This window comes from Strigops habroptila, chromosome 7, assembly GCF_004027225.2.
Source record: "Strigops habroptila isolate Jane chromosome 7, bStrHab1.2.pri, whole genome shotgun sequence".
Lineage (NCBI taxonomy): Eukaryota > Metazoa > Chordata > Aves > Psittaciformes > Psittacidae > Strigops > Strigops habroptila.
This window is the reverse complement of record NC_044283.2, coordinates 16,371,907-16,397,909: the sequence shown is the minus strand read 5'-3', so window position 1 is coordinate 16,397,909 and position 26,003 is coordinate 16,371,907. Positions and strand designations below refer to the sequence as shown.

The window sequence follows — 26,003 nt, the reverse complement described above, 5'->3', positions numbered from 1 at the left end:
GAGGTGGGACACAGAGTACAGAGCAAAAATTCCTGTAACCATTCCAGCTTAATCCACTTCCCCACATGAATTGGCACCCATCTTCTTTTCTTGTTTGTTCCAACATAGTGGGCTGCTCAGTAAGGGTGTTGAGAGATACTTGTGGCACTAATGGTAATATATAAGTTGTTCAACAGCTAGAATTTGTAGTAACGTGTTTGTGGTTTGCATATGCGTGCACATAAGAAGTTATTTCTTGTCTTCCACTCTCTGTTCCACCTTCCACAGTCCCTGTACCTATGAAAAAGTGGATGTTTTGGATTGTTTTTAATTAGTCTAAACTTTCTTGCAACTTCTTCTTAAAAAATAACATTATCGTGGCTCTATTTTCTACCGTAGAAGAATTTCATGATTTTCTATGAGAGTGCCTCAACTGCGGGTATTTAACTGAAGCTTGCAAAATAGTCAAATAAAAGAAGTCTGCCTCTTTCCAGCTGCCACAGTTGTTTAAGCCTATTTGGTACCATATCAGGAGTACTAAAATTTTAACTATACTCCACACTAAATGGAACCATTTAGTAAACTGTATCTGCAAGATTGTAAGTAAATATCTCTTCCCTAATTAACACTAATACATTATTTGGATCAGCTAAAATAAACAGGCAGTTGCTGCTACTGCCATAAAATGCATTTCTAAAACTCAAAGGAACTTGCTGGAAGCTTGCTTGTCCTGGTCGTTCAGGACTGTTCTTGCTGTAACGTTGTCAAATTGCACCACTGCAAGGTATTTGCTGTACATCAAGTAGGCATGAAACTATGTTTAATGCAAACTGTACTTTCTAAGTGAAATATGACTGAGTTTATTTGCCCAAATAAAGGGATAAGTAATAAGTAGGTCACATGTAACTGTTTTGTAGCACTATTTTGTGTATTACAGATAAATTCTTCGCTGTGGGCTAGTTTCCAGGATTCTCTGTTTAACTGTCAGCTTCAACTCTTCAGAAGGAATGTCCTCTGAAAAATCTGAAAATATCAGGGGTTTTTTTGGTCGTATGAGATTTTTACTAGGATGCAACTACAGACACTCCATAACCTTTTTATTCCCTCTGGCTACTGAGAAAATGAAAACTAAATATTTTATCTTTAAATTCTAAAATATATGGACATATAGTAAAATAAATTACTTAAACGTTGTTGAAATTAGATGTTTACACTTAAAACACTACAAAAAGAGCCTTACACTGTGTGACATCAGTATGAAATAGGATGTATGCTATAAAATGGCTGAAGTTTAATATTTTAAAGGAAATACACTTTGGTCCTTTCTCCTTTAGAAATAGCTATGGAATATTTTTGATGACTTTTGAACAAATAACAAGACAGTTAGAGATAATAATCTAGTAAATATAAAGTCTTTATGTTAAAATGCAGCAGGCATATAATGTGAGTTTGAAGGAAAGCTGACAATTGAAGCATGAAAAAATGAGGAAATAGTTGATTTCAGAAAATGCTATATTCATTTTCATGGAATTTGAGTGGCCCTGCCCAGGTTTTATTTACTTGATGAGAGATTATTTTCAGAGATAATTACATGGGGAATAAGGACAAAAGCAGAATGTTGAAAGTGATTCATTTGTAGCAACTCTGGGGGCCTGTTTGGTGAGTGATTATGGTAAGTTATCAGTAACTTTGGCCAAGGAATAATAGCATCCTGAAGGCATCTGTTCTACACTACTAAACCTGTAATTTTGAAAGGAAATGTAATGCATGCATTTTTGAAAGAAATGTAAATGCAGGTCTGATTTTGTGATGTGATGTGATATGATATGGTCCCAAGGAGCTCCACTGCACTTGCCTCCCAAAAGGGCAGATAATGGCCCAGATCCACAGGATGGAGTAGGTAGGGTGTCATACTTCTGTGGTGCCAGCTGGCCACCCATTGTCTACAGGTGGCCCTTCTCTACCTTCCTTGTGTACATTAGAGCATACATCAAGGAACTGGTGAACTCAGGCTGCAGGCTGACATTACTATTGAATCCCTTGCAGACACTGAAACTCCCAAAATGCAGTTTACGCATTGAATACCCACTGTCATCTCCATTTGATGATCTACACTCAGATACTTGTACATTTGTTACTCTTGTATGAAATCTGAACATGTAGGATACCCATTATGTTGTCTTCAGCATGTAAGGGCCTCCAAGTACAGAGACTTTAAAAAAAGTGTATTCTCAACAAGGCCACCTACTGTGAGCACATCAGATCTGTCCTCTGATGCTTTTACTGGCTTCCCCTTAGATTTTAAATCAGATTCAGGGAGCTGTTGCTTATATTCAGCCTTATACTTCACTGCCTTGTATGCCAATGGAGTCATACTTCATTGCTTTGTCCAGAATACATAAAAGATGTGGAAGGGATTTGTTGCTCACTACACTTCCCTGAAAAATGTTGCACTCTACGTGAAGAGGCGATCTCATCCCTATGGAGAGGATAACTTTCTCCAGGGCTGATGTCACACCGGAATGAACTCTGGAAATTTAAAAAATCCTCACAGACCTCGCTGCCTCCAGTTGCAAGGCACTGTTCTTTGACCCCATCCCCTCTAATGTTAATATTTAACAATATACATATGTCAAAAGCAACAGCAAACACAACACTGAAACACTACCAAGCAAAGCATGAGCTTTTCCCATGGGAAGCAAGTGAAAGGGGGCACAGTGTTAGTGGTGGCAAGTCCTGTATAACTCTAGGTGTTTGTCCATACATAGCAAGACTGTACTGAGTGTGCCATAGGAACCTCTGTGGAATAAAACAGTGGCTTTGGATTGCCTTTGGGAGCAGGTCTGGCTCTGAAGCCAGCTGCCAGCCCAGAATCCTTTGCATTTGAATGAACAGGGAGATCTGAGTTAAAGGCAGCTTGAATCTTGTATTCATATTACCTTGGATCTCATAGCAGTCTAACCATGTGGATACCACATATTTATTTCACCTTTATGCTTGAGATTGTGAGACTTGTGTTTTAGCTAGTGTGCCATGCCACTCCATGCTAGTGGCAGCATTTTAGGTATCTGAGTGCAGTCCTCAAGGGATATGACATTTTTTTCTGTTGCTGCCTCATCAGAAGCTTGTGGTTAAGTTGATAGCCTGACCCAGGTTTTTTTCAAGCTGTATTTCAAGACTGAGATGAACAAGTTTAAGTATTTTCTCAAATAAGTAAGCAAAAGTATTAAATCCTGGTAATAAGAATTTGACAACAAAAGCTTTTTATTTCTGCCATGGAATACAACATCATTACTTCTTTCTTTCTGTCCCAGTCCTTCGATTTTCCAGGTACCACTCAAATTGCCCATAAATCTTGGACTCTTAATTTAGAAAACAATCTCTCAATCTCTACCACCTCCTAAAAAGTATTCCTGAAAAATGGTAACTATTTGAAGCATCACATTATGGGTTTTGTTTAGCATTCAGTGCCTGTGCTACTGAAAGAACATTGGAAAAAAAAAGGAAAATGAAAGTCATAAAAATGAAAATCTTAACTGTGTTTAGATTTCTCACAACACATTAAATAGCAAATACATCTCAAGTTACACCATTAGATTAGCTGCAATCTGCCAATTCCACTGAAGTGCTACCACCTACATGCACACTTTTGTCCAGTGTTTGTGAAAGGTTATACCTGGCAATAAAACTCATGGTATTTTTGAATAGCACATATGCAAATGCAGTACTTGAGATATATGCCATAACCTTGTGATCATGTTTTTAGTTGTATTTACAGGAACACAGAGACCTTTAGTAATAATATGGCTTCTAATTGCCCCTGTTCTATTAAGTATGTATACACATAACCAAGACAATCATAATACCTAAGAGTTTATCTAATTAATGTGAGGCTTGTGTCCCACATTTATGATGATAGTTTTTTTGGGAGAGGGAGGGAAGAAACAACAAAACCCCCACTTGTTCTAACTCTTCTATCCTCTACTTCCTATCCTTACAGGCAATATTTGGAGGCAAATAATTATCTCCTTCCACCCATGATCTGTGCCTTACTTTAGAGGGAATATGTACATATGTAGGTCTCAAACAGTTTAATGAAAAATTAAATGCAGAAGCATTTGCCTGTCTGAAGGTGGCTGTTGGAAACCCACCTTCAGCCCCCTTGCCCCTGGCTGCCTGGCAGAAAGCACAAGGGGCTCAGTCCTCTCCTCACCCTGAGGGATTACACGTCGGGGGGAGCAGCATTGCACTTCTAGAGTGCTACGGTGCAAGCACAAAACTGTGTTTTTCTTGATCCAGTTACATTCTTATCATGGTGCAATTCTTTAAGTGGCAATAGTTTATTTTAATGTTTGGGGTTTGGGATTTTTTTGTTTTTTGTTTGTTGGTGGTTTTTTTCCTTTTTGCAAGTAAGTGAGATAAAAATTAAGTAAGCTATTAATGTTTCAGTGGGCATATTCTTAGGAATGACCACTCTACCTGTGCTCAACATGGCTGAAGAGAATAGCTGGTGCTCTGGTTACATTATCGTGCTTCAAAAATTCAAAGGGAGATCCCATCGGAAACATGACTCCTTATTCACTTGTGCTCCCTAATGGCAACTTTAAATTCTGTCTTCTCTATTGTCTTTGCTAAAGACACATGGCTTTGTGCCTTTGCTGTCACAGCGTTGTGTATTGTGCCAACAAAATGCAGTCAGTGTCTAACGTGCATTTACAGAACTTTCAAAGACTGTTATATATATATTTCTCTTCTCTTTTTTTTGTGGAGGAGATGTGATTTCTTCTATCAGCACAGCAGCTTGTGATGTGATAGTACAATGGAACATGAGGCCAGTGCAGCCAGATACCTTTTTTCTTCATATTGTGTTAAGGGTATGAATCTGCTTTGATGTCGGGAAAGTTAATAACGTTTAGAGATATAAAAATCAAGTCAGTACTCACCGACTAAGAAAGTAGTACTAGATTCCCTTGCTAGTTTTGGGTTTTACCAACTTTTATATTTCTATAAAAGAAAAAGCTGTTAGGAATTGAGACATGTGTCCTTTTTTTGTATAAATTTGGAGACAATATGTGGAAAAGACCATATGTTCACTCTAAACTTACACCATCTTTTGGTCATTTTATAGCACACAGAACAGTGTCTTGCAGGGAAACCCCCTACAGCCGGAATCCCTCTAATCTATCCCACAGAACTCACAGCAAATCCAAACTGAAATTAATTGAGATTGGGGAAGGAAAGCTAACACCGTCTCCCTTTTCAGTGGGCATTATTTTTACTTTGGCATATAGCCACATTTTTTTAGCCTGAAGAGCACAATTCTTAGGGGAGAATTCTTAGGGAAAAGAGTGCTCACTGAACATTGCCACAGAGGGCAGCCTGTAGCCTAGAGAAGAAAGAACAGTTTAAGAATATTGCCTTTTTCACACCTGTCCATGAATTATTTCAAACATGCTTTTAGTTTCCTACATACACATACTGCTCAAAACCTGGCAACAAAATAGATCTTTGGCTGTTCAGTTGTAGCCATTACATAACAGAAATGTGGTTTGTTTTGATTACAGGTAAACTGCATGATATTTTTTCTGTCCTTTTATTTTAGGAAAAACTCCTAGAGTAAACTGACACAAAATTTCAAAGTTAGCTTTCACAGAATATTCGCTAGTATTTTCTTATTATGTTCTATATCATTTTGGGTAGTGATGATGATTACTATTATGTGTCATGTAATTTATAAGACATCATACAACCTATTTGCTGCATTACTTGCAGAGATTGAAAGCAGAGGGGAACAAAAATGCTTCATTGCTGCCATAATGCATAGTCCTGAGTACCTTCCTGTTGCATTATCTTCATCTTTTTCCCAAACAGAATATGAATCTAAAGTGGCCAAATATGCAATAAACTGTACTCAAAAAGACCTAGTGTGAAATTAAAATGTGTCAAAACGTGTATTGAAGAGGTTTTGATTCATTAAAGTCTCCTCCTTATGTTCTGAGCATACGCCTGAGCCTTGAAACCCAGTTTGTTTCTTATCCACACTTTGTAAATGAGGGCTTTCGCTTAGTTTCAGGTAGAAGGTTTGAGCTTGAGCCAACTTCAGAGTAATGCCCATCTCTTAGGTCAGTCTACAGTGGCCAAAGTCATCAATGTGGATGCATAAAACAGATAAAGGAACTGGCTGGATTCTTTTCCCGGGCTCATTTGCCTGGCACTCTAAATTCTGACCTTAGCTTAAGGAAGCGTCAACATAAAAAGGTTGAGAAGACACTTGTGACCTTATCTTGCCTTTTGCATTCATAGTTGCTCATGATTTTAAAGGATACCTGTAGCATGTGCCCTCACAGAATCTGCTGGGGTTTTTTTAAGTCCAGCCCTATCCAGAAGAGGACCACGCCTGCTGGTATCACACCTTAATTTAAGTATGGTGTTTAGTAAGGAGATAATAAGATCAACGACTGAAATGCAACCATGAGTATAATGACATAACATAACACCTTTCAGTTGACTGTCTCGTGTTCATTTAAGTGGCTGAGAATGAAAATTATGGCAATAAGGTAAACCAGGCCTGTTCATAACATGTCCCAGAACAGCTAAGTGGGGATTAACATACCATGTATTTATTATATTGCATAATAGTTGTCTTTTGAAAGTCAGCATTGCCATGTATTTCTACATCTCTTATCCAGAGGGCAACATAACTCTCTGTAACTGGGATATGCTAAGCTTTTAAAACACCTAAGAATGAGGAGACATATTACCATGATATCATATGATGAATGGAAGATGTGATGCATTCCTCTCACTGCATCTTATTGGCAACATTATAGGAATAATGTTTTAGGAAACATATATTAGGAAATTATATTATTTTCTTAAAGGACAGCATTCTGAACGTTGCTTTTGTACCCTAGACATTTATATGAAGTATATCTAGTATATAAATACCAGTTTGCTCTGACAAATACAAATGTAAAACTGCTAAAGAAACTGTAATTTACATGGTTATTTTGGCTAAGTATCTGAGAAATAGGCCAATTCAGATTAGTTTCCTTGCAACCTCTATTTTAATGTCTGTACCTCTTTTCTAAAGGCCAGGCCTACTCATGTAAATGTCCCATGATCTGAATTGCATGCAGTAATCTTGAGGAGAGAATATGTATTTGGCACCATTTTCAATGATCAAGACACTTTACATGACATTCTTGTTTAAATGGCATGAAAATCAGAGTTAAGTGCTGTGTAAATGAGGGCAGAATAGAGCCCTTTGTATCTCATTTTCCAACTGCCTGGGATCATCTGGAGGTATAACCACATAAATCCCCCGAGGATATGTCTCCAACTCTCTCCCTTAACATGCTGTTCCCTGATCACATTGGAAATCCACTCAATTTAGATTTAATCTCAGCAAAATCTACCCAGGACTTCCTTTCTAAATTTGCAATATTATCTTTTGGGCACTTTTTTGCTTGGGTTATTATGCTTAGCTGCATTTTTGTTGAGACATCTTCAAACCTGCTTCTCTGTGGGGTTACCTCTGTGTGTCAGGAGGGTAGGGGTCTCTAAAAATTAGAGATGAAACTGTTGGCTCAGCCTCCAGTATTGGAGCATATTGCTTCCTCTGTAACCAACTGCTGCATGATGTTAGGATTGTACCTTCTCCCTGCCTTACTTTGCTTATCTAAATAAGGCCATAACGTTTTCCAAATATTTTTTGTCTCTACTTTCTAATCTTTCTAAGTTAAGGCTCTGCACTGTATGGAGCAAAAGTCCTCCTAAGCATGGGAGACATATTTGGGAGTACTTTCCCCACCCAAAAAGGAAGCTCCAAGCTTGTAATGAATGAGTATAGTAAATTTAAAAGTATAAAATAAATGGAAAGTTGCATGTGGAGAAAAAGAAAGAGGCACAGAGACCAGAGACAGATGGATTTATATAAATTCAGCTTTTAATGTGTTGTGGGTTTTTTTTTTTTTTTTTTAATTAAATCATTGTAAGCAGTAACCAGCTGTAGTATTATTCTTCACTGTGTAATCTGCAGAGTGAAATGTAAACAGGGGGTCAGGCTCTCCTGTGGCCATATGACCCTCTCAGCAGGAAAAGGGGGCACGGAGAGAGGCTGTGCACAGGGAAGCGTACAAGGATATTCATGAGCTGGGAAATTTTGCAGCAAAAAATAGCTTTCCTGCATAGTCAATGGTGCATAGCGTTCGGTTTAAAAACCCTTATTAAATTAAGAGGAGCTTTCTGCATCCACCAGCCTTTGCCACTGCTGCTGTGTGTACTTCCATAATGTTGTTGAGAATGCTGGGGCTTAATATCAACTGGAAGGGTTAGAAAAATGCAATAACATTCAGATACAACTTGATTACTGACGGAACAGAGATACAGAACATGAAAACTGATATGTCTGGGGAACCTAGCTCTTCTGAATCTCTTTCTTTGTTCCTTAAAAAAAATTCTTTCTTAAAAAATAAACGACTATCTATATGTATATATGCATTCTTTTGTCAACACAGGAAGATGGAGGGATTGGCAGCCAGGCATTATTCAGTATGTTAATTATTTAATATTTTCTGTTCTTTAAAATTCTCTTCATTTTTTTCCTTTCTTTCCTTTCCCAGCTTAAAAAGCTGAGCCCATCTCTTGCACGCTGATCAGAGTTCTCACACTGAGTATTTAATACAGCATATTTTTAATTCACAAGCATACTCTTTCTGTCATTGCATAGTCACTACAGCTCTGACTACCTTTTTTGTTGTGGCTCAACCATCTTTTCCTTGCCATATTTTTATGCAATAACAAACCTTTATTTATTTCTTCATTTATTATTTTAAGACCCAATATAGCTTTCCACCCAAAATACCTGTTTTTACATAACCTTGAGATGGCTATTCATTCTTCCTCAAGAGGAGTTCAGGGGAAAGGTGCAGCGCCCCTCTAAATCACAAATGAAATGAATTTGTTGGCTTGAATAGTATTTCTCCTTTCAACCCTCCGCACATTTCAGTGCATTCCATTAGTCATTGTTCAAATGAGGCTGTTCTCCAACCCCAGAGGCAGGGGAGGAGGGACTTTGGGGTTTAAATGAGTTTGCTGATCAGTACATAGAGGCACATTTTTTCTCATCTTATATTTTGCATGTTCTGTTTACAGAAAATAACCCTAGTTCCCAGTACCAAAATGTTTCAGGTTTTGAGCATACTGTATGTTTGATGCAGCTAATTTAAATAAATGACTTTCACATTTAAGCAATTAAACCTATAATTAGCACTGTTTGAATGAACTAATCAGCTAATACCCTATGACACACAGTTCTTTTTTCCCTCTAAATATTTTTAAAGGGAAAGGAGAGAGATTTATAAAAAATTATAGGTGATGCAGTAAAAAAATATGCTTTGATTCATGGAAATTACAAAACAACACCATAAACTATTTAGACCAATGTTTTCCTTTTGCCTTCCAGGGAATGTGGAATTATGCACACTCATTTCCTCTGAATTCAGGGGGAAAGACTGCAATAAACAAAGTAGTGAAGCTTTTTTAAAAGGAGGCAAACTTCTCCTGCTGTTGTGTATTTTTAAAAATACCGAAACACACTTTTAGAGGCACTCTGTACTCACTGGATTTTAAAATGTGTGCATACATCGAACCCAGTGGTCGGAGAGCTGCGTAAGCTGTACCCTTGGGAGATTCCCTCTAACTGGCAGAATGTTAGCCGCTCTCAATAAGATGGAAATTTATTAAGAGGAAATTATCCTGGTGTCCTCTGAAAAACAGCATTCCTGATAAAAATCTTGTTCCCTGACAGCAGTCTAACAAGATACATTTGTTAGCTAGTTTTGTTCCTTGGACTCATCTGTTAATTTTAATTCTTCTGTTGCATGGCTGTGTATTTTCGTTCTCAGGCAGACATGATCTACGTGTGCTCAGTGGAGATTGAGATGTTGGGGGTGAGAGGGCAGAGAAGTTTAGGAGAGAGCTAGTTTTTTTTTTATCTCTTCCTCTACTAAGGAAAATAAGAAAAATAATACGAAAATAATTTCTTCCTTGGCTCTACCTCTGAAAATCAGGGCAAAGGTATGTGAAGCACTGACAGTTCTCATGGTAGGTGAAATCTGAAGGAGTGGCAGATGATCAACAGCTCAAGGAAATCAAAACCTAGGTATTTGAAGTTGAGCATCTAATCACTGAGGCACCCCAAACTTGAGAAATTCACAAATTTTAGCCTTAATCTTGCTATGTTTTGGAGCCTGTACACAAACCAGAAATGTTTATGACCTATTTTTTTATGTGTATATATATGTATAAAACAGGGGAACTCATCAGTATTACAAGAGGTGCCTCCACTTGAGAGGCATACTATGCTGATGAAGAGATACCTGGGTATGAATATGCAGTCTTGAGAACGTTCCCCTGTGGTAAGAAAATCCTGGGTACTGATAATCAGCAACAGCAGGAAGGAAGTGGCCCTGCAGGCCACCCCATGGGATCATGGTCGGAGTCTTGAAGAGGTTCTCTGGAAACCTGAACTATGATCACCCCATGTTTCTCTCAGGATGCAGATCAACTGGACCTTTCCTCAGCACATGTCTAACACACCTTTCAAGGCCTGCTAGGGAAATGCTCTTAAGTTAATTTGGTCATAATTTTACAGATTTGGCTTGGAAATAAAGTGGTTTTGCTACCAGGAAGCTCATTATTTCTAGAGCAGAATGAAAATTGAAGAAGTTCAAAACTGTTTTAATATATTTTTTCTAAGTAATAATCTCTGTATGATATAAAATGGTGGTTATTCTGATGAAGTATTGACAGCCATTAACCTCTGAATGCAATTCTTTAAATACCAGGAAATATCCAGTTAAATCAGCTTCTGTAATATACCTAACTCCTACACAGCACCCCAACCTATCACTTTGTTAGGGTCTACGCCTCTCCAGTGCTGTTAGCAGAGTTGACCTCATGCAGCAAAAATTATATCTGCAAAAACATTCTAAATACTATCCTGGTTGGTTCAAAGTTTAAAATTCTACTTTGAAAAGTAGAAATGCTATTTTCAAAACTATTCTGCTTGTTGTTTCTATTCATTGTTTCCATGGCAGAGCTGAAAAACTATTGCAGCTGTGTTTTGGGTGGTCTATTGTATACCACTGTTGGTTTTGATTATTACGTTGAACACTCTCTTGGTATGTGTTTCACTGTCCCACTGTCTCCACACAAATAAGGAGCGGTGCTGCCTCCACCCGTTGTTTATACAATTGCTCTACCATTACAAAGTGGAAACCCAACTTTTTCCCTCTTCTGCTTAAGGGGCTCACATGCCCCTACACTGGTTCCTAGGGGTGCCCTAAACACTAGGTTATAGCCTGGTATTTAAGAGGGCATCACTCTGTCCTTCTGTCAGGAAAAGTCCTGGAGCCAAACGCAGAACACAGAAGAAGAAGCATGATTGAGTGTCCAAGTGATAGTGACAGCTGGCTAAGATGAAGACGCCAAGTTTCTGCTGTTTGACTCTGTTTTATTACCAGATTAAAAAAACAAACCAAACCAAAACCAAAACGAAACAACCCAAAACCAAGGAGTTCAGAAAGATAGCTACAGGCTAAGGTACTGATGACCTGATTTTTAAACATGCTCTTACAAAGACGTTCTGCTGAAGTCCATCAGGTAATACATAGTGCATTTGCCTGGAATATACTGCTCAGTGTAATGGAGACTAACTTTCAATAACATGTATTTAAATGTCTGCGTTTGGACATTGCTCCACAAGATGTGATTTATTAAGGGTTCATAACCCTCAGAACTGAGTTATGAGTAGTTAAAATACAGACTGCTGGCTTTGAGATATGCACATCATTTGCTGCAGAAGACAGGAAAATAAAAGTACTTCCTTGAACCCAGAATTGTGAAAATGAGTGACTGTGGATGTAAAATCAGTGGTTACCTGTATAAAAAGGCAGTTGTAAATACAGTCTGCCTAAGCTGACTGGCAGAACTCATACTGTCCTGTAGAGCAGCTAGCAAGGATCAGAGTAAACGAAAACTGCATTGTGGCCTGTCTTCTCCTGCTTTGCAGTTATACAGCATTTGACCTTCTGCAGCTGAAGCAGGAGCTTGCAGCCTAGCCATAAAAAACATCCTTTAGAAACCTGCACCTTGAAGTGGGCCTAGGACAGCTGAGGCACATGTACCTGGAATCAAAAATAACTGATGCCTTGCAGCAGCCAACAGAAAACTTTCTTATGGCACATATTTTTCTTAAACTGTGTGGTCTCCTGTGGTTCTAAATACTTTATGTAAGTGTTCCCATTTTATTTTGGTTTTCTTTGTCCAGTTTTCAGCAAGAATAGGAAATCTGTAAAGGCAGGATTTTTAGCTCAAATTTCAGATGTTTGTCTGAAACTCATCTGAGTCCCTAGGTTAGTTCTGGTAATATTGTGAAATGATCTTTTGTATTTAAGATCTTCAATCCTTGATTTAGGATGGAGTCATGATAAAAGTAAACACAAAAAAAAAACCTGAACAATATTTGAGCATTATTTAAGGGAACTAAAATTAAGATCAATTCTCAAGAGGGGGAACAACAGCTTTTTATATCCTAAAAAAAATAAATAAAATCATCACTAAGCGTTTATATTCATGAGAAACGGAAGTCTCTAACCTACTTGGCTTAACAGTAGAACAGGAGTTGGTTGAGCTCCTGAATGGACATAACTCTGGGTTAAATGGGGATGACTACAAGCCACACAGATCATGTTGTGAACACCACTGCCTCTTCTCTTTCCTCTGAGTATATCTAAGTCTTGAATACATATTTCAAGGAACTGTGACCTGAATTCAGATGATTGATCACAGTAGCAGTAGAGTAAACTTTCAGTATATCTTCACATTGACAGTGAACCTGATATCAAACTTTAACCTGCAGCCCTTTGCTTTCCTATAAAATAAAAATATTCTGTCCTAAATCACTGCCTTTTCAAAGCCAGAAACAAAACAAAACAAAACAAACAAACAAAAAAAAAAAAGCCAGCTCTTTTTTGACTGGCTGCATTGTTATCTCTCTGATTTCCCATGCACTCCCTCTTACCTTTCCTGATCTCCCATGAAACCCTGGCAGAATATCAGCAGATCTGATAGTTTCTTCTGGGCTGGCTGCCATTGCCATATTTTACGTACTTGAGGGTTTCTGTGGGATTGATGACGCACAATACATCATTGGGCTGCTGCGGCCAAACAAGGGTAGTGTGCTGCAGCTTCCCCTAGCATCTTGCCAGAATTGCTGCGACTTATCAAGGGGCTGAAGAAAGATGAGTAAATGTTGGTGAGGGATGGGGGAACAGTGTCAAAACGGAGTAGATGCTGGGTAGGAGGAAGGGTCTAAAAACAGTGGCAGGGAAAGAGTTAGTAGGTGTTTCAGAAATATCTGAAATTGAAGGGAAGATAGATAGAAATATTCTGGTTCAGGATAAGATGTAAGGAATGGGCTATTAGGGGGAATTGAATAGAATGAAAGGAAAAGAAAAAGGTGAGTTTGGATTGAGTGAATGTTGACTGTGGGGCAGGATGATGGTGAAGAGGAAGCTTCATTAGAATTCAGCAAAATAAGCATCTTTGTATCTATGCCTTTGGCTGAATTGAACTATACTGCCCAACCTTTGTGAAATAGCCAGTCCCTAACTGTGGTGCGTGGTTATTAGCGTTAACCAAAATACAATGAGGATTATGTCTAAACTGCAGGACAGTTGCATTTCAGGATCCCATGGGTGAGCCATGATTTCCTAACCCTGTGTTGGGAAGGCAACACAGCATGCTGTCCGTCCCTTTACCTCACTGCCAGCAGAAGACCCAGCTGCATTAACGGCCATGTATGACTTTAGAGGCATCAGTTTGGACAACAGTGCTACAAGACACACTGGAGAGTGTATCATCTGCCTTGATATGCACTGCCAGATTCCACTGATCTGATGCTCTTATGATATGTGTAGGAATGGCAGAATATGATTCGAGCACAATATGTCTATGGAAATGCCATTCTGAAATTAGCCATAAATGATGTCAAGCTGTATGCATGATATATGCTCCCGGTTTCTTACAGGAAACATCATTAACTTAAATTTTCTGTTGTTAAACTTCATTTAACACCATCGTATACTGTAAAAATCTAAGAAATAGCTAGCACAGTCACTTAGCTTGCTATCCCAGTCTCCTACCTCATTCTCACCTCTTGCCTCTTCATCTCAATGAGCAATCTCTTTGAAGAATGGTTGTGGCAGATGCATGAAGAAACCAAATAGATGCAAACAAAAAGTTTTGAAGAAGAGGCAGAGGGGGTCTCTCCTTTTTTATATTATGGCCTCATTGCCACGCTCTGAGACTGTAAGGACAAGTGCAATGTATGCCTTTGTAAAACACTGCATTTTCCCTAAAGTGGCAGGTGCCTGCTTTTGCTTTAGACCAGAAATATGGTAAGATTTTCCCAATGTGACTCAATTTGATTGTTTTGAAATAAGGAAATTAATGTGAGTTTGAATTTTAGAGTATCCAAAGTGGCAAAGGCTTAAAATTGTGCCATAGTGAATATATTTGCAATTGAGACCTTCTGGGAAGTGTGAAAGAGGTAGCAGCAGTAAACATAGAGAAATTAGTCTGGACAAGTTTTCAACAGGGGAACTTTATTTTAAAATGTTTCCTCTGTAGTAGTTAATAAAAATGAAACTTAAATATGGAATACTTCAGAAAACTATTATTGCTTTTGACTTATTTGCAACCAGTTTCAGTGCTCCCTAAAATGACTTAGAAAACCAGAGCTTCAAATTGGAGGTGTGACTGCAGATCATAGAGAAACTGCCTGACATCTACCCTGCAAAGGGTAGCAGCAAGGAGACAACCTGTGGGCCTGTCCCTCCTTAAACTTGATTACACTGACTGGTTGTGTGCTCATCCTGACACCCTCATCCCATTGTGCTTCTTTATTACTCCACTAGAAAACTAAGTGAGCATAGATATGGCTGGCAACATGTTGGTTTACCCCATAACGGAAAGAAGTTCTGAAAATCTAATCTCAGTTCATCAAAATATGAAATGACTGGATTTTTTTTTTTTTTAATGGCAAATGTCAGCGTAGACTTAACTGAAGGCGTGTGAACACCTCCTTTGTTTTGATCTCTACATAACACATATTACTAAAGAGGGTGCAATTATAATGTATGTATATAGATGAAACACTTTAAGAAAATTTTCAGCGCTCATGCTGTCAATGTAAAACAGCCCTGTAATTGTCCTTATTATGTTCATAATACTTAAGCTGAGTAAATGTCCCTTCTCACACACTATTCACTTATTTCACACCCCACCCCCCCCAAATCTTCTGATTTTAAGTTTAAAAATGCATAAACCTAGAATGTTGTGAGTTAGAATTGTCATGCCTGAACTCAGTCTGAAATTTCCTATCAGGTTAAGGATGAGGTAGTTTTAAAATACCTGCATTGTTGTGCTGCCCTTTCTAGCTCAGACACAGGGAAGTTCAGCTGCTGGTCCTGTGGTAATTTTACTTGCTTTTTTGCTTTTGCAAATTAACACAAATGTCTTGCTGGTTAATTTAAAGCCTTTTATGTTCCCTCCAAAATTTCTATCTTTATTGGATTCACATCTGTAGTTTTATCTAATATGAACCAGATGTTGAAATCAAGGCAATGTTTATTAGCTTGCTTGCGCTGAAGACGGCTTGCTACAGATTGTGTTGTGCCAGTTCTCTTCTGGGTACAGTGTCAGGCAGAAATAAAGTATGCTGGAGGTTTTTTCTGTTTCTCTCATTAGAAACAAAGCTTTCTAATCAATAACCTTCAAACTTCAGACTTCACAAGAGATATGGACAAATGCACATAAAGTTCCACAAGCTGTTGTACTTCATAGACAAAACGTGGTGGTGGTGTTAAAACTGCAGGCTGTTAATACACCAGTGTGAATGGGCATGCCTGGCTGCAGAATCTGTGCGATGGGATGGTGCTGGGAAGACAACAGACAGCAGAGAGCAGAATGCACTCCTTGAATCAAAAATCAAAGCTAGTGACGAGAGCAGAAGCCGGGAGATGCAGCTGCTGCCATTGAGCAGCTGGTTGGTGGTGTCCTGTCTCCATGAGAGGCAGCAGCTCCTCATGTGGGCTGAGTTACAGCTCAGAGGGAGCTTAGATCTGCTGCTTCTCCAGAGATGTCAGCATCTTTTCATGCTTTCTGCAATATGTGAATGTTGGACATGTTTAAGATGTGTCTGGCGGGTTTTAAATATTGAATTAGATACATGGTCACTTTTTTGGTCACTGTTTGGATATAGGACACTGAGTATTATGCCTGGAAGGTATGAGATGTAGAAGGAACAGAATTTATGACATAGAAGAGATAAAGATTTATTCAGTGTATATTTTGCTTAGACTCTACTTTTCCGTGAAAAATCATTATTCACTAAAAGGAGAGGCACAGCCAGTCTTTCGCCCTTATGAGCTGGAACATTTTGCTCTTGCAGCATAATCAGATTTTCCAAGCAAAACTCCTGGTTATTTCAGTCACATTTATGCAGCCGTACAGGGCCTTGGCAAAATTCAAGCACTGCAGAGCATGGTAACATTTCAAAGTACAAAATTTAAATCAATAACATATACTTAAATTTTAAAGGCCAAATTAAAAAATATACTGTGTCTACAAAATATGTATACAGATAAATGATCTTTTTTCATGTATTGAGTGTACAATCAACAACAGTGTACAAAGTACCTGCAACAGTGATACCCAGAATCTCAGTGGATCATATTCAGAATGCTTTCATTTCCTGGCAAGTTTTGGCTTGTGTTTTGCAAGTGCAAGGGTTTGAGCTTAAGATCAAATCTTTATACAGAATGGAGAATGAGTGGAAAACATGAAATAAAAGACTCTAGCAAAATCTGTGTAGGAAATAATATTTTCCAACATGCATTTCTTTCAACCCTTGGTTCTGACCTGGTGTTTAAAAAAATGAATAAATTAAACAGAGTTGCCACTGCATATTTTGTAGTAAGGCATACCTGTTGGTTCAAAGCAACAAGGTGAATGCAGTATAGGCTTTGGTGGGACCGTGGCTCAGTTATACGATAAAGGCCTAATTAAAAGACGCAAACTGCTGACAAATTAATCCTACCCTGGTACCAGGCACAGAATTTCTCCTGTCTGTCCATCACTTGTTCTGCTTAGTATGTATGTCTGTGCTGTGCAAGATCCAAATACTGTAAGCTGTAATTTCCTGAGATATAACTACATTTCTGCCACTGACTTCCTCAGTCATTCATCTCTCCCTTACCTTCCCCACCTGCAAAATGGGGACAGAGACCCATTGCAGAGTTTTGTCGTAGTGCTAATCACCACAGTGTCTTTATGGATGTTTATAAAGTGCTTTGAAGATGAAAATTGCCAAAGAAGTGCTAGGGATGATTATTATAAGTTAATGAATAAATTTCAACATGTATTTGATTGCCAGGTAATTCAGAAGGGAACCACCAACCCTTCCCTCTCTTCGAAGAAGAAAAGTTGACAGTCAGCTAGTTGCTAATTAGCACTCAACTGAAATGCCTCCAAAGCTGAGTGCTCCCAGTTGAGTCCTTTAAAAAGTAAGCTTTCAACTAATTGAAATATGCTGAAAGTTGAGCAGTGGGTGAGGTGTGTAACAGGTAGATCAATATGGTGGAGTTGGATATGTAGAAGGAATATTAAGCTTTTCCAGGTAGGGACTAGAACTTTTGGGGGAAATGCTAGCCAAAATGAGCATGTCTTGTTCATATTCACACATCTGTTTACTTTCTGAGGCCCAGTTCGTAATCTGTCACAGGCAGTCTATGCTGTCATGTATTTGTGACGGCAAGTTAGGGAGGAAGTGTCGCTTAAAGACTGTGTTGAAGTCTGGTGTTGCTTATTTCTTGCTATATTGAGGGGTGATTATAATGATTCTTGCTTTAGACTGAGATAGACTTAAGAAATTTTGTATAACACTGTGTAATACATTAGAGCTGAGTGACCACCATCAGCATTTAATTCGCATTCCCCTTGTCTGTAAAGGAAACCAGTGTACCGCGCGGGCTCGGGCTCTTCAGGCCCCTATGTCTCTGCCTGGTTTTTCACTGGAGGGTCAGTCTCCCAGACCACAGTCTGCTCCTGTCGCCTCCCCCACCACTTCTTTGGATTTTTTATTTTTTGTCTTTGGCTGTCTGCCAATGCTATAAACCACAGCACTGTCTTCTCTGCTGCTGAAGGCTGTTTTCTTCCTCAGCCGCAGGGAGATGGCTGCAAGAGGCAAATGACAGGAATTTCATCCCTTTCTTTTCCTTGCTTGACTGCTCTGGGTTCACCATCCTCAGCATCAGCTCTTCAAGCTTTCTTCAGGGAAAACACACTCAGCTAAACTTGTTGAGTTCTTCGGGTAAAGAATCTCAGTTGCTTCAAATAACACTTTCCAGCATTCCCCTTCTTCCAGTGATTCCCTTTCTTCCCAAACCTCAGCAGCATACACAGGAATAGAAGAAAAAAACCTTCAAAAATGTGTAGGGTGGGAAGCTACCAAGGCAGATGTTTAGAAATGATTCATACAAAAGGAACTCTGTAGTCTGAAAGGGGCCACGGGCAGGTATGAATGTTATGAAGGAAAATGGGAGAAATGGAGTGAACACAGAAACAAGACCAAGATGGAACAAACCAAGAAAGAAACGTTCTTGAAGCTGATGGATTCTGGAAAGCAGCCTCTGTGGTGTCCTCAGAGAGTCAGCAAAACCAAGGTATACAAAATATATTTAGCATTTTACTAGCCTGGCAGATGATCTGGTTCTGCCAATTGTGCAGGTGTTCTTTGGCATCCTGAGGCTACTGCAGCCCAGGGAAGCTCCCCTGGAGGTCAAGGTCTGACTATTCACACTTGGGACCTTATCATCTCCTCCCTGCACCTCATGGAGCAATATCCCTTGACAAAAATCCTCTCTGGCATGGTCACAATGTACTTTGTAGTTACAGTGCCAATATCTGGCGTAGGGTAAGTAGAGGCCTTCCAAGTATGCTGTCCACTCAGGCTGCCACACTGACAGCACAGTGAGGAGCAACGTGAAGCCTCTAGCACTTGAAGTCTCTTGTGAGCTGAAGAGCCAGAGCACAGCTGACCTCCTACAGATCAGTATCCGCTCTGCATTAGGCACAAAAGGAGGACACGTAAAACACACCAAATACTGCTTACTATAGCTTAGTTGGAGAGATAGTAAGTCAGTTTGTCCTCTATATCTTGGTATGTTTAGGAGACCCATCAGTGTAACACCAAGAAATGATTTGCACCACTTCGAGTCTGTCTCATGTTTTCTTCCTCAGCTCTGTCTGCTGCAGGTGCTGTGCATGTACTGTATGGGTAAAGCAGACAGACTGCTTGGTCAGAGATGGGCAGGCTCCTCAAGACTGTATTCAGCTCAGCATTCATGAAGTTCCAAGACAAAATTTAATATCCATTTTGACTGTGTAGTAAGATATTGTATACACTGCAGAACTGAAAAGTATTTAAAATCCCTTTTGTGTTATCATCTATTCAGAGGTACTTCTAGCATTGGGAAGTGCTGGAGCTGTAACTGAAATTTACTAGCACTAAATAGGTGAAGAGAATTCTTAGAACTGCCATATGTATCAAATTATCATTATATGTAATTTATGCAAGGTAGGTTTGAGTTTGCAAAAAGCCTGAAGCAGTTAAAACATGTGGACCCTTCTTGCTGCACTGTAAACTCTGCAACACCGTTGTTTTTGCGGGCCCCACTTACAGATTTCTGAAAAGCCTTTCTGATAAAAATAATCATGTTAATGACAGAAAAGGATAATTATCATGACCGAGAAGACCAATGTAGCCTACATGGAAAAAGCCTGGAAGCGTATATGAGCCCAGCAAATATTTTTAACAATGGATTAAATATATTTATTTAGTTTCCTGTCCACAAATGTCTGTGAAAGGACAGTGTTTTCTGGTATATGTTTTTTATTTCAATATATTAATATTTAATGCAAACAAATTACAGCTTCCAGATTTCTTATAAATTGCAAGCATCTGGTACGCTCCATTCTATAGCTGCAGAAATTAATGGCAGTATTCAATTCTGAAACCTGCCAAAATCCTGTGTTTGAGCTCAGCAGTTGAGCATATATTACAGATGATGGGGTAATGCTGGTGCTTCTTCACTGTGCATCCCAACTTTCGATAAACAAATTTCATTTAGTCACTCATGAGCATCCACAGGAAAACAGTTTTGTTCTCTTACCAAAGGTCATTCCATCAAAAGTCTTCAATGCCATCTGGCTTTTGTATAAACAAAGGACAATTCAAAAAGGTAGTATTGTTTTTATTTTTTCAAGCAATTATTGTTTTCTTGAGTGTTCTCGAGAAATGTCATGTCAAGTACCTCTAGTTTTTAGCTCTTCATTTGCTGTGTATCTTTAACTAAAATCAGTCTCCCCTTCCCTGTTTTTTCAACAGCTACAAACCACTTTAAATGTATCCTTGTAAACCTGATTACTGACAGAGACCGAACAGTCAACGCATACCAGGGATAAATACAGCAATTACACCTATTTACAGCTGTATCTCTTCTCTGCATCATTATTATTATTACTAAGTGGTTATTAAAAATAGTGCAGCCTTCAGAGCTGCTTCGACTGTCAGCTTGGCAAAGCGAGGACCGTGCCTAGGCAGTGTGTGGTGCTTTTGGCAGTACTGATGCTGCTTAGTGCCATGGCAGTGGGCAGCGTGGGTGTCCTCACAGTGGAAGCTGTGTGGAACCACTTGTGGCAGGGGCTCCAGTAATAGTCACAAGGAGAAGGCAGCACCTGACTGCCTGTAACAGCACAAACAGAAGGGACAGGTGAACAAACTGCTCTGGTTCATCCCTACTCACTCCCTGCTTGTGTCCTGGAGGAAAATTCTGCTGTTGATTTTTGGTCTTTCTATTGTAGCGCATCTTGGGTACTAGTAGGCACTGAGGGTTTCACACTGCTGGGTACAGAGGAAGAGGACCTGCACCCTTCCACACTTCGCCCTGAAATGAAGGGAAATTGTCCTCCAGAGCAGCCAGAGTTGAGCCCTTGACTTAACGTGGGTCCTTCTGTTTCTGCCCAGGAGAGGGCAATCCAGCACCCAGACATCAGCCAGCTCAGCGCACCATGTCTTGAGCCTCCTTGGGGTGTCGGAGGCCTGTGTGGTTAGTGCCTGGACAGAGGGACACGAAACATGCTCTATCTCAGCTGGTGGGGTCTGACGGCACACTTCTACCCAGCTCCCCTTCCTCAGTTGGGAATTGTAGGCCGGTGTCCTGTTGCCTCTCTGCTCTGGCATGCCACCTCCTTTCGCATGCACCTGCAGCATCCACGCAGGGGCCAGGTGAAATGTGGAGGTTTGAGGACTGGGTAACCAAGGTGGGGTCACAGTCCCTCCTTTCTGGGCTCTGAGTGGTGGGGTGACGCTCTCTGTTTTGAGGCACAGTGGTATTCGCACGTGCATACAGCTGGGTAAATGCAATTCTGCACACCCTGGTCTGTCACCCGTTTGTAGCCATGTATACAATGGCTACAAACATACTCTGATTTTCAGATTTGGGAAGACTAACTAGTATCTTCCTCTTGTTTTCCTCCACATCTTTTTTTCTCTGCTCACATTAAACTTGCTTTCCAGATTAAGGAATTTATTGATTGTCCTAAATCTTGGGCCAGATATGTGCCTTTGACCCCAGAGCGGCTTTGGGTAGTTTGATAACAGTGGTGTGAGGGTTTGGAGCAGCCCGGGCAGGGGGATGCCTGCTCACCCCTAACTGGCACTTGGGGGAGCACACGAAACATTAAAGGCGGCAGATTCAAGTGGAATCAAGATGACGCTGTCAGGATCCCTGTAACTTTCCTTGCCTTTGATTTTGCCTTCTGTTTTACTGTTCTGTGCATCACACTGGTCTAGATGATAACAGGCAACTGAAAGTGCTACCGGAGCCTGTAATTAGCAGGTTCCTACCCTGGGACTTGGTTCTTGCCGGTGGGCTGTAGGTGTGCAGCAATTTGCCAGTTAATCAATGAGAATTATTAAAATATCACTGCATATTTTTGCTTTGCACTAGACCCGTACACAGAAGCTCTTACATGGCGTGGGAAGGAGTATCTGCGGCTCCCAATCATGGAAGCAAATAATTCACTTCCAGTACTCCTAGTTTGTCCTTTTTTTTTCAAATGATTTTAAAGCAACCTCCTCCTTCCACCCCACCCCAGCCACAATGAAAAATAGCAATGCTATTGCCTTGTTTAACTTCCTGAAACAGTGAATTTTAGCCTAGTCAAAAAGTCCTTTTAACAGGTTGAGTTTTCAAGCTATGCCAAATTCCACTATTTTAAATTACAAAAAGCAGTGTGTCCCTTCTTGGACAAATATGTTTTACTTTGGATTTGCTTTGCAAACAAAGTAAAATCCATAACATAGATTATTTTTCTTTTTTGCATTTATTTAAGTAGGTAGTACTCCAGTTATAAAAATTGTGTATATTAGTGCTGTAGCTCCTTAATTTTTGGGTCATTTTGGTTTTAGGCTTTAAGGTAGCCTTGCTGGGACCTCTTAAAATACCAGGGAGATGCAAGGAACTTTTCTCCTAGGTACAGTCTTCTCATGTGGCCAGTAAATGCTGGCAGAGCACTGTCACTGTCACTGCAGCAGTATTAAGCCAAATATTGTACATGCTATTTACTGAACTCAGCACCTCCTGTGATGGTACTGGAGTGACAACATAGTGTTGCTCCATAGCTGGGGAGCATTTGAAGAGAGGAGTGGAATACACATGTAATTATCTCTTGTTTTGGTGTTTAGTGACAGAATCTGTGGGAAGTCTATAAAACAGCTCAACACGTCACTTCTTGTGGAAACTGTGATTCCATAACAGTGTACAGAAATAGTTTTGCTAAACAGTGACTGGTTCGTCAAAGATAAATAGTGATCCAGACCAGTGGTCAGTAGAATAGAATTATGAACTTCTGTATTTTATCATAGAATGGTTTGGGTTAGAAGGGACCTCAAAGACCATCTAGTTCCAACCCCCCTGCCATGGGCAGGGACATCGTCCACTACACCAGGTTGCTCAAAGCCCCGTCCAACCTGGCCTTGAACACTTCCAGGGGCGGGGCATGCACAAATTCTCTGGGCAGCCTGTGCCAGTGCCTCACAGGGAAGAATTTTTTCCTGATATCTCATCTAAATCTACCCTCTTTCAGTTTAAAGCCATTCCCCCTTGTCCTATCCCTACATGCTCTTGCAAAAAGCCCCTCTCCAGATTTCTTGCAGGCCCCTTTAGGTACTGGAAGCTGGTCTCCCAAGGTCTCCCGAGAAGAGAACCCAACATTTTCCAGATTTAGATAAATGCCAGTGAAAATTGCAATTTTTCATACCTGCCTTAAAATACTCCTACATTCAGTCGGGTTTGAATTAATTTTTTGGCAGTGGATGAAGCCATATCATGCTCAAGTATGTTTCGGGATTCTTACATCAATTTAGGAAATGTAATGGCGCGTGCCTTGGTTTCCCCATCTGTGAAATGGACGACCCCACAGTGCTCCTGCAAAGCACCCCGGCTTAGAGCCGCTGTGACTGCAGCTGATTGTTATTCTCTTAATCATATTAGTTAACTAAATCTGTTCCTAGAGTGGTTCCATTTGCTTGAATGAATTTACATGAGAGATTAATTCAGTGCTGTTTATTGTTGTTTTTACATTTATTCAGTACTGTAAATAGTGCCTGATACTTTACAGCTGTGTCTAAAGACACAGCCTGTGCTTCAAGGGCTTTTTTGTACAGGTAATTTGGAGGCTCCCCTCCAAAACCTCGCACTTCCTCATACAGCGGATGAGCCCATTTTGTTTCCTCTGCATTTTGAGGACTTTTCGTTCACGTGGTATCCTCTCCCAGCACTTTCCTGCAAGTATGATTCAACAGATGAAGTTCATCGTTCACTTCCAAAGGGTGATTACCTCCCTTTTGCCCTCCCCTCTTCCCTCGGACACCCCTCGCCCCCCCCAGTTTTAGATATCTCTCCTTTGCAACGTTCTCTAAACGCTGCGGGATTTATGCGGAGCAATGGTCCCGGAGTAGTGACCAGACTCCCACCTGGCAGCCGCCACCCTACAGCCCCACGGCTGTGTTTAAGACGGTCCATGTGCTTGCTCCTAACCCAGTTGTTCGGGGGACTCGTTCTCCCACCCGGCTCTTTGTGTTTTCACATCTTGCCGGAGCTTTCTGTTACCAGCATTTGCCAGCTCCCCATTGTGTGAAGTGCGGAGGACGGAGGCTGTTTCTTTGTGCCGGCTCCCACTCCCCGTCCCCGGCCACCCCGCCACCCGCCCTCCCGTGCCCCCAGACTGCTGATGTGAGGTGCACTCACCCCACACACCGCCCCAACGGCACAGCGAGGGCTGCCGAAGCCTCGGTAGCCCGGCACAAGCTCTCAGAGCAGGCAGAGCTGCGCCGAGGGCACGGTCTGGGAGCGGGCGAGGCGGCGGGACCACGGCGGGCTGTGTCGGTGCGCTGTGCGGTAATCCCGGCCCCGACACAGCCCGAGCGAGCTCCGTGGGGAGGGGGATTGGCTCAGGCAGCTTTTAAACCACCTATATGCTAACGAGCCTGCTGCCAGGTTCCTGAGGGGTCCTGGCTGGGAAAAATCAACCCCAAAGCTCAGACCTCTATCAGGCGGAGGGGAGAATTATATTTTTGAACTAGTCTGCAGCGCGGACAGGAAATGACCCCTCCAGCAACTGCTGCTTTAAAGCCGAGCGGCGGTGCCTGAAGCTCTCCAGTCTCCGTCTGGAGCCTGAGCGCTCCCCCTCCCCGTCTTCCCTCCTCCTGCTATAGCGGCTCCCACAGCAGTTCCCAGCCAGTGCGTGCAGCCTGGATGTGTGTGTGTGTGTGTGCGCGCCGCTACTTTGTACTGTGAAGAACACACAGCCCATGTGCTCTGTATGGATGTTGATGATACTCTGTGTAGCTTGAATCGCTGCAAGCAGGCAAGATGTCCAGCACACCACATGACCCTTTCTATTCTTCTCCTTTTGGCCCATTTTATAGGAGACACACACCATACATGGTGCAACCAGAGTACCGAATATATGAAATGAACAAGAGGCTGCAGTCGCGGACGGAGGTAAGTCCCCCAGCCGTGTTTTCCTGTGCATGGACCGTGGTAGGTTTCAGCCCGAATTCCAGCTGAAGCGTCCCACTAGGCAGTACAGTATATGCAGGCACGAACCCTAATTAATTTAGTAGTTTAATTGGGTAATCCCTCATTATGTTTCCAGGCAGAGCAACTCTTTGAGGAGATACCAGCTTAGGCTGAAATCTTGAAATTACAATACAGCACTTCAGGATTGATTATAATGCTGCTCTCAGGAAATTTCTTTGCCTTAGTGTGTTGTTTGCTCAGGATCTGTCCTGCTGGTGTTTGCAGCTATAATATTGCAAGGTACCGCTTGAGCTTTTGCACAAAATTAATTCAGAAATGTTGCAGGTTTAGTGGGAGAGACGAACCTTTCTCTGGTTTTGTTTTGTGAACTTGTTGAAATTGAAAATTAATGGTAACAGAAAACAGGAGAAGAGTTTTAGAAACTTATTCCTAGGCTGCACTTAAAGAACACATGTTCAGGACGACTGACAAGAGAAATTCGTGTTTACATTTAGAATGCAGTTGCTTTTAGAGAGAGAGTTGATCAGTTACGACTTTATCATATAGCTGTCAAAAGTACCCAGTAATGTAAACTACATTCACTGTTGGTTAGGCTTTGTATAATGTGTTAGTGGTTTTTACACCCTGGCTTCTAAATCCAGCTCAGCCACCACAAAGAATATGTTGAATGCAAAGGGAAAATACTTTTGTCACTTAAAGAAAAAAAATAAGTAGTGGAGGCTGCATCTTGTTATTTACGTGGTTAAACGAAGCACACTTTTTAGTCGGTTGAAGTGAAGTGTGTGGACT

At 40.7% G+C, this 26,003-nt stretch overlaps 1 protein-coding gene and 1 long non-coding RNA gene across 11 annotated transcripts in view; one reads left to right on the top strand and one right to left on the bottom strand.

Annotated features, from left to right (window-relative positions):
• LDB2 (LIM domain binding 2) overlaps positions 1–26,003 on the top strand; it is a 388,950-nt gene that overhangs the window by 142,402 nt on the left and 220,545 nt on the right. For 5 of the 10 annotated variants that reach the window (XM_030492991.2, XM_030492994.2, XM_030492996.2 and 2 more), the window contains exon 1: positions 24,900–25,175. In XM_030492991.2, the coding sequence (XP_030348851.1) occupies positions 25,044–25,175 (132 nt within the window). In that variant the 5' untranslated portion in view covers positions 24,900–25,043. Of the gene's footprint in view, positions 1–24,597; positions 25,176–26,003 lie in introns of those variants that run through there. The other 5 variants (XM_030492993.1, XM_030492989.1, XM_030492995.2 and 2 more) reach the window with 5 other exon arrangements.
• Positions 23,721–24,588, bottom strand: LOC115610898. The gene is made up of 2 exons (XR_003992382.1): positions 24,420–24,588; positions 23,721–23,954 (listed from the first exon to the last, which is right to left on the bottom strand). It is a non-coding gene; the product is annotated as an uncharacterized LOC115610898 (long non-coding RNA).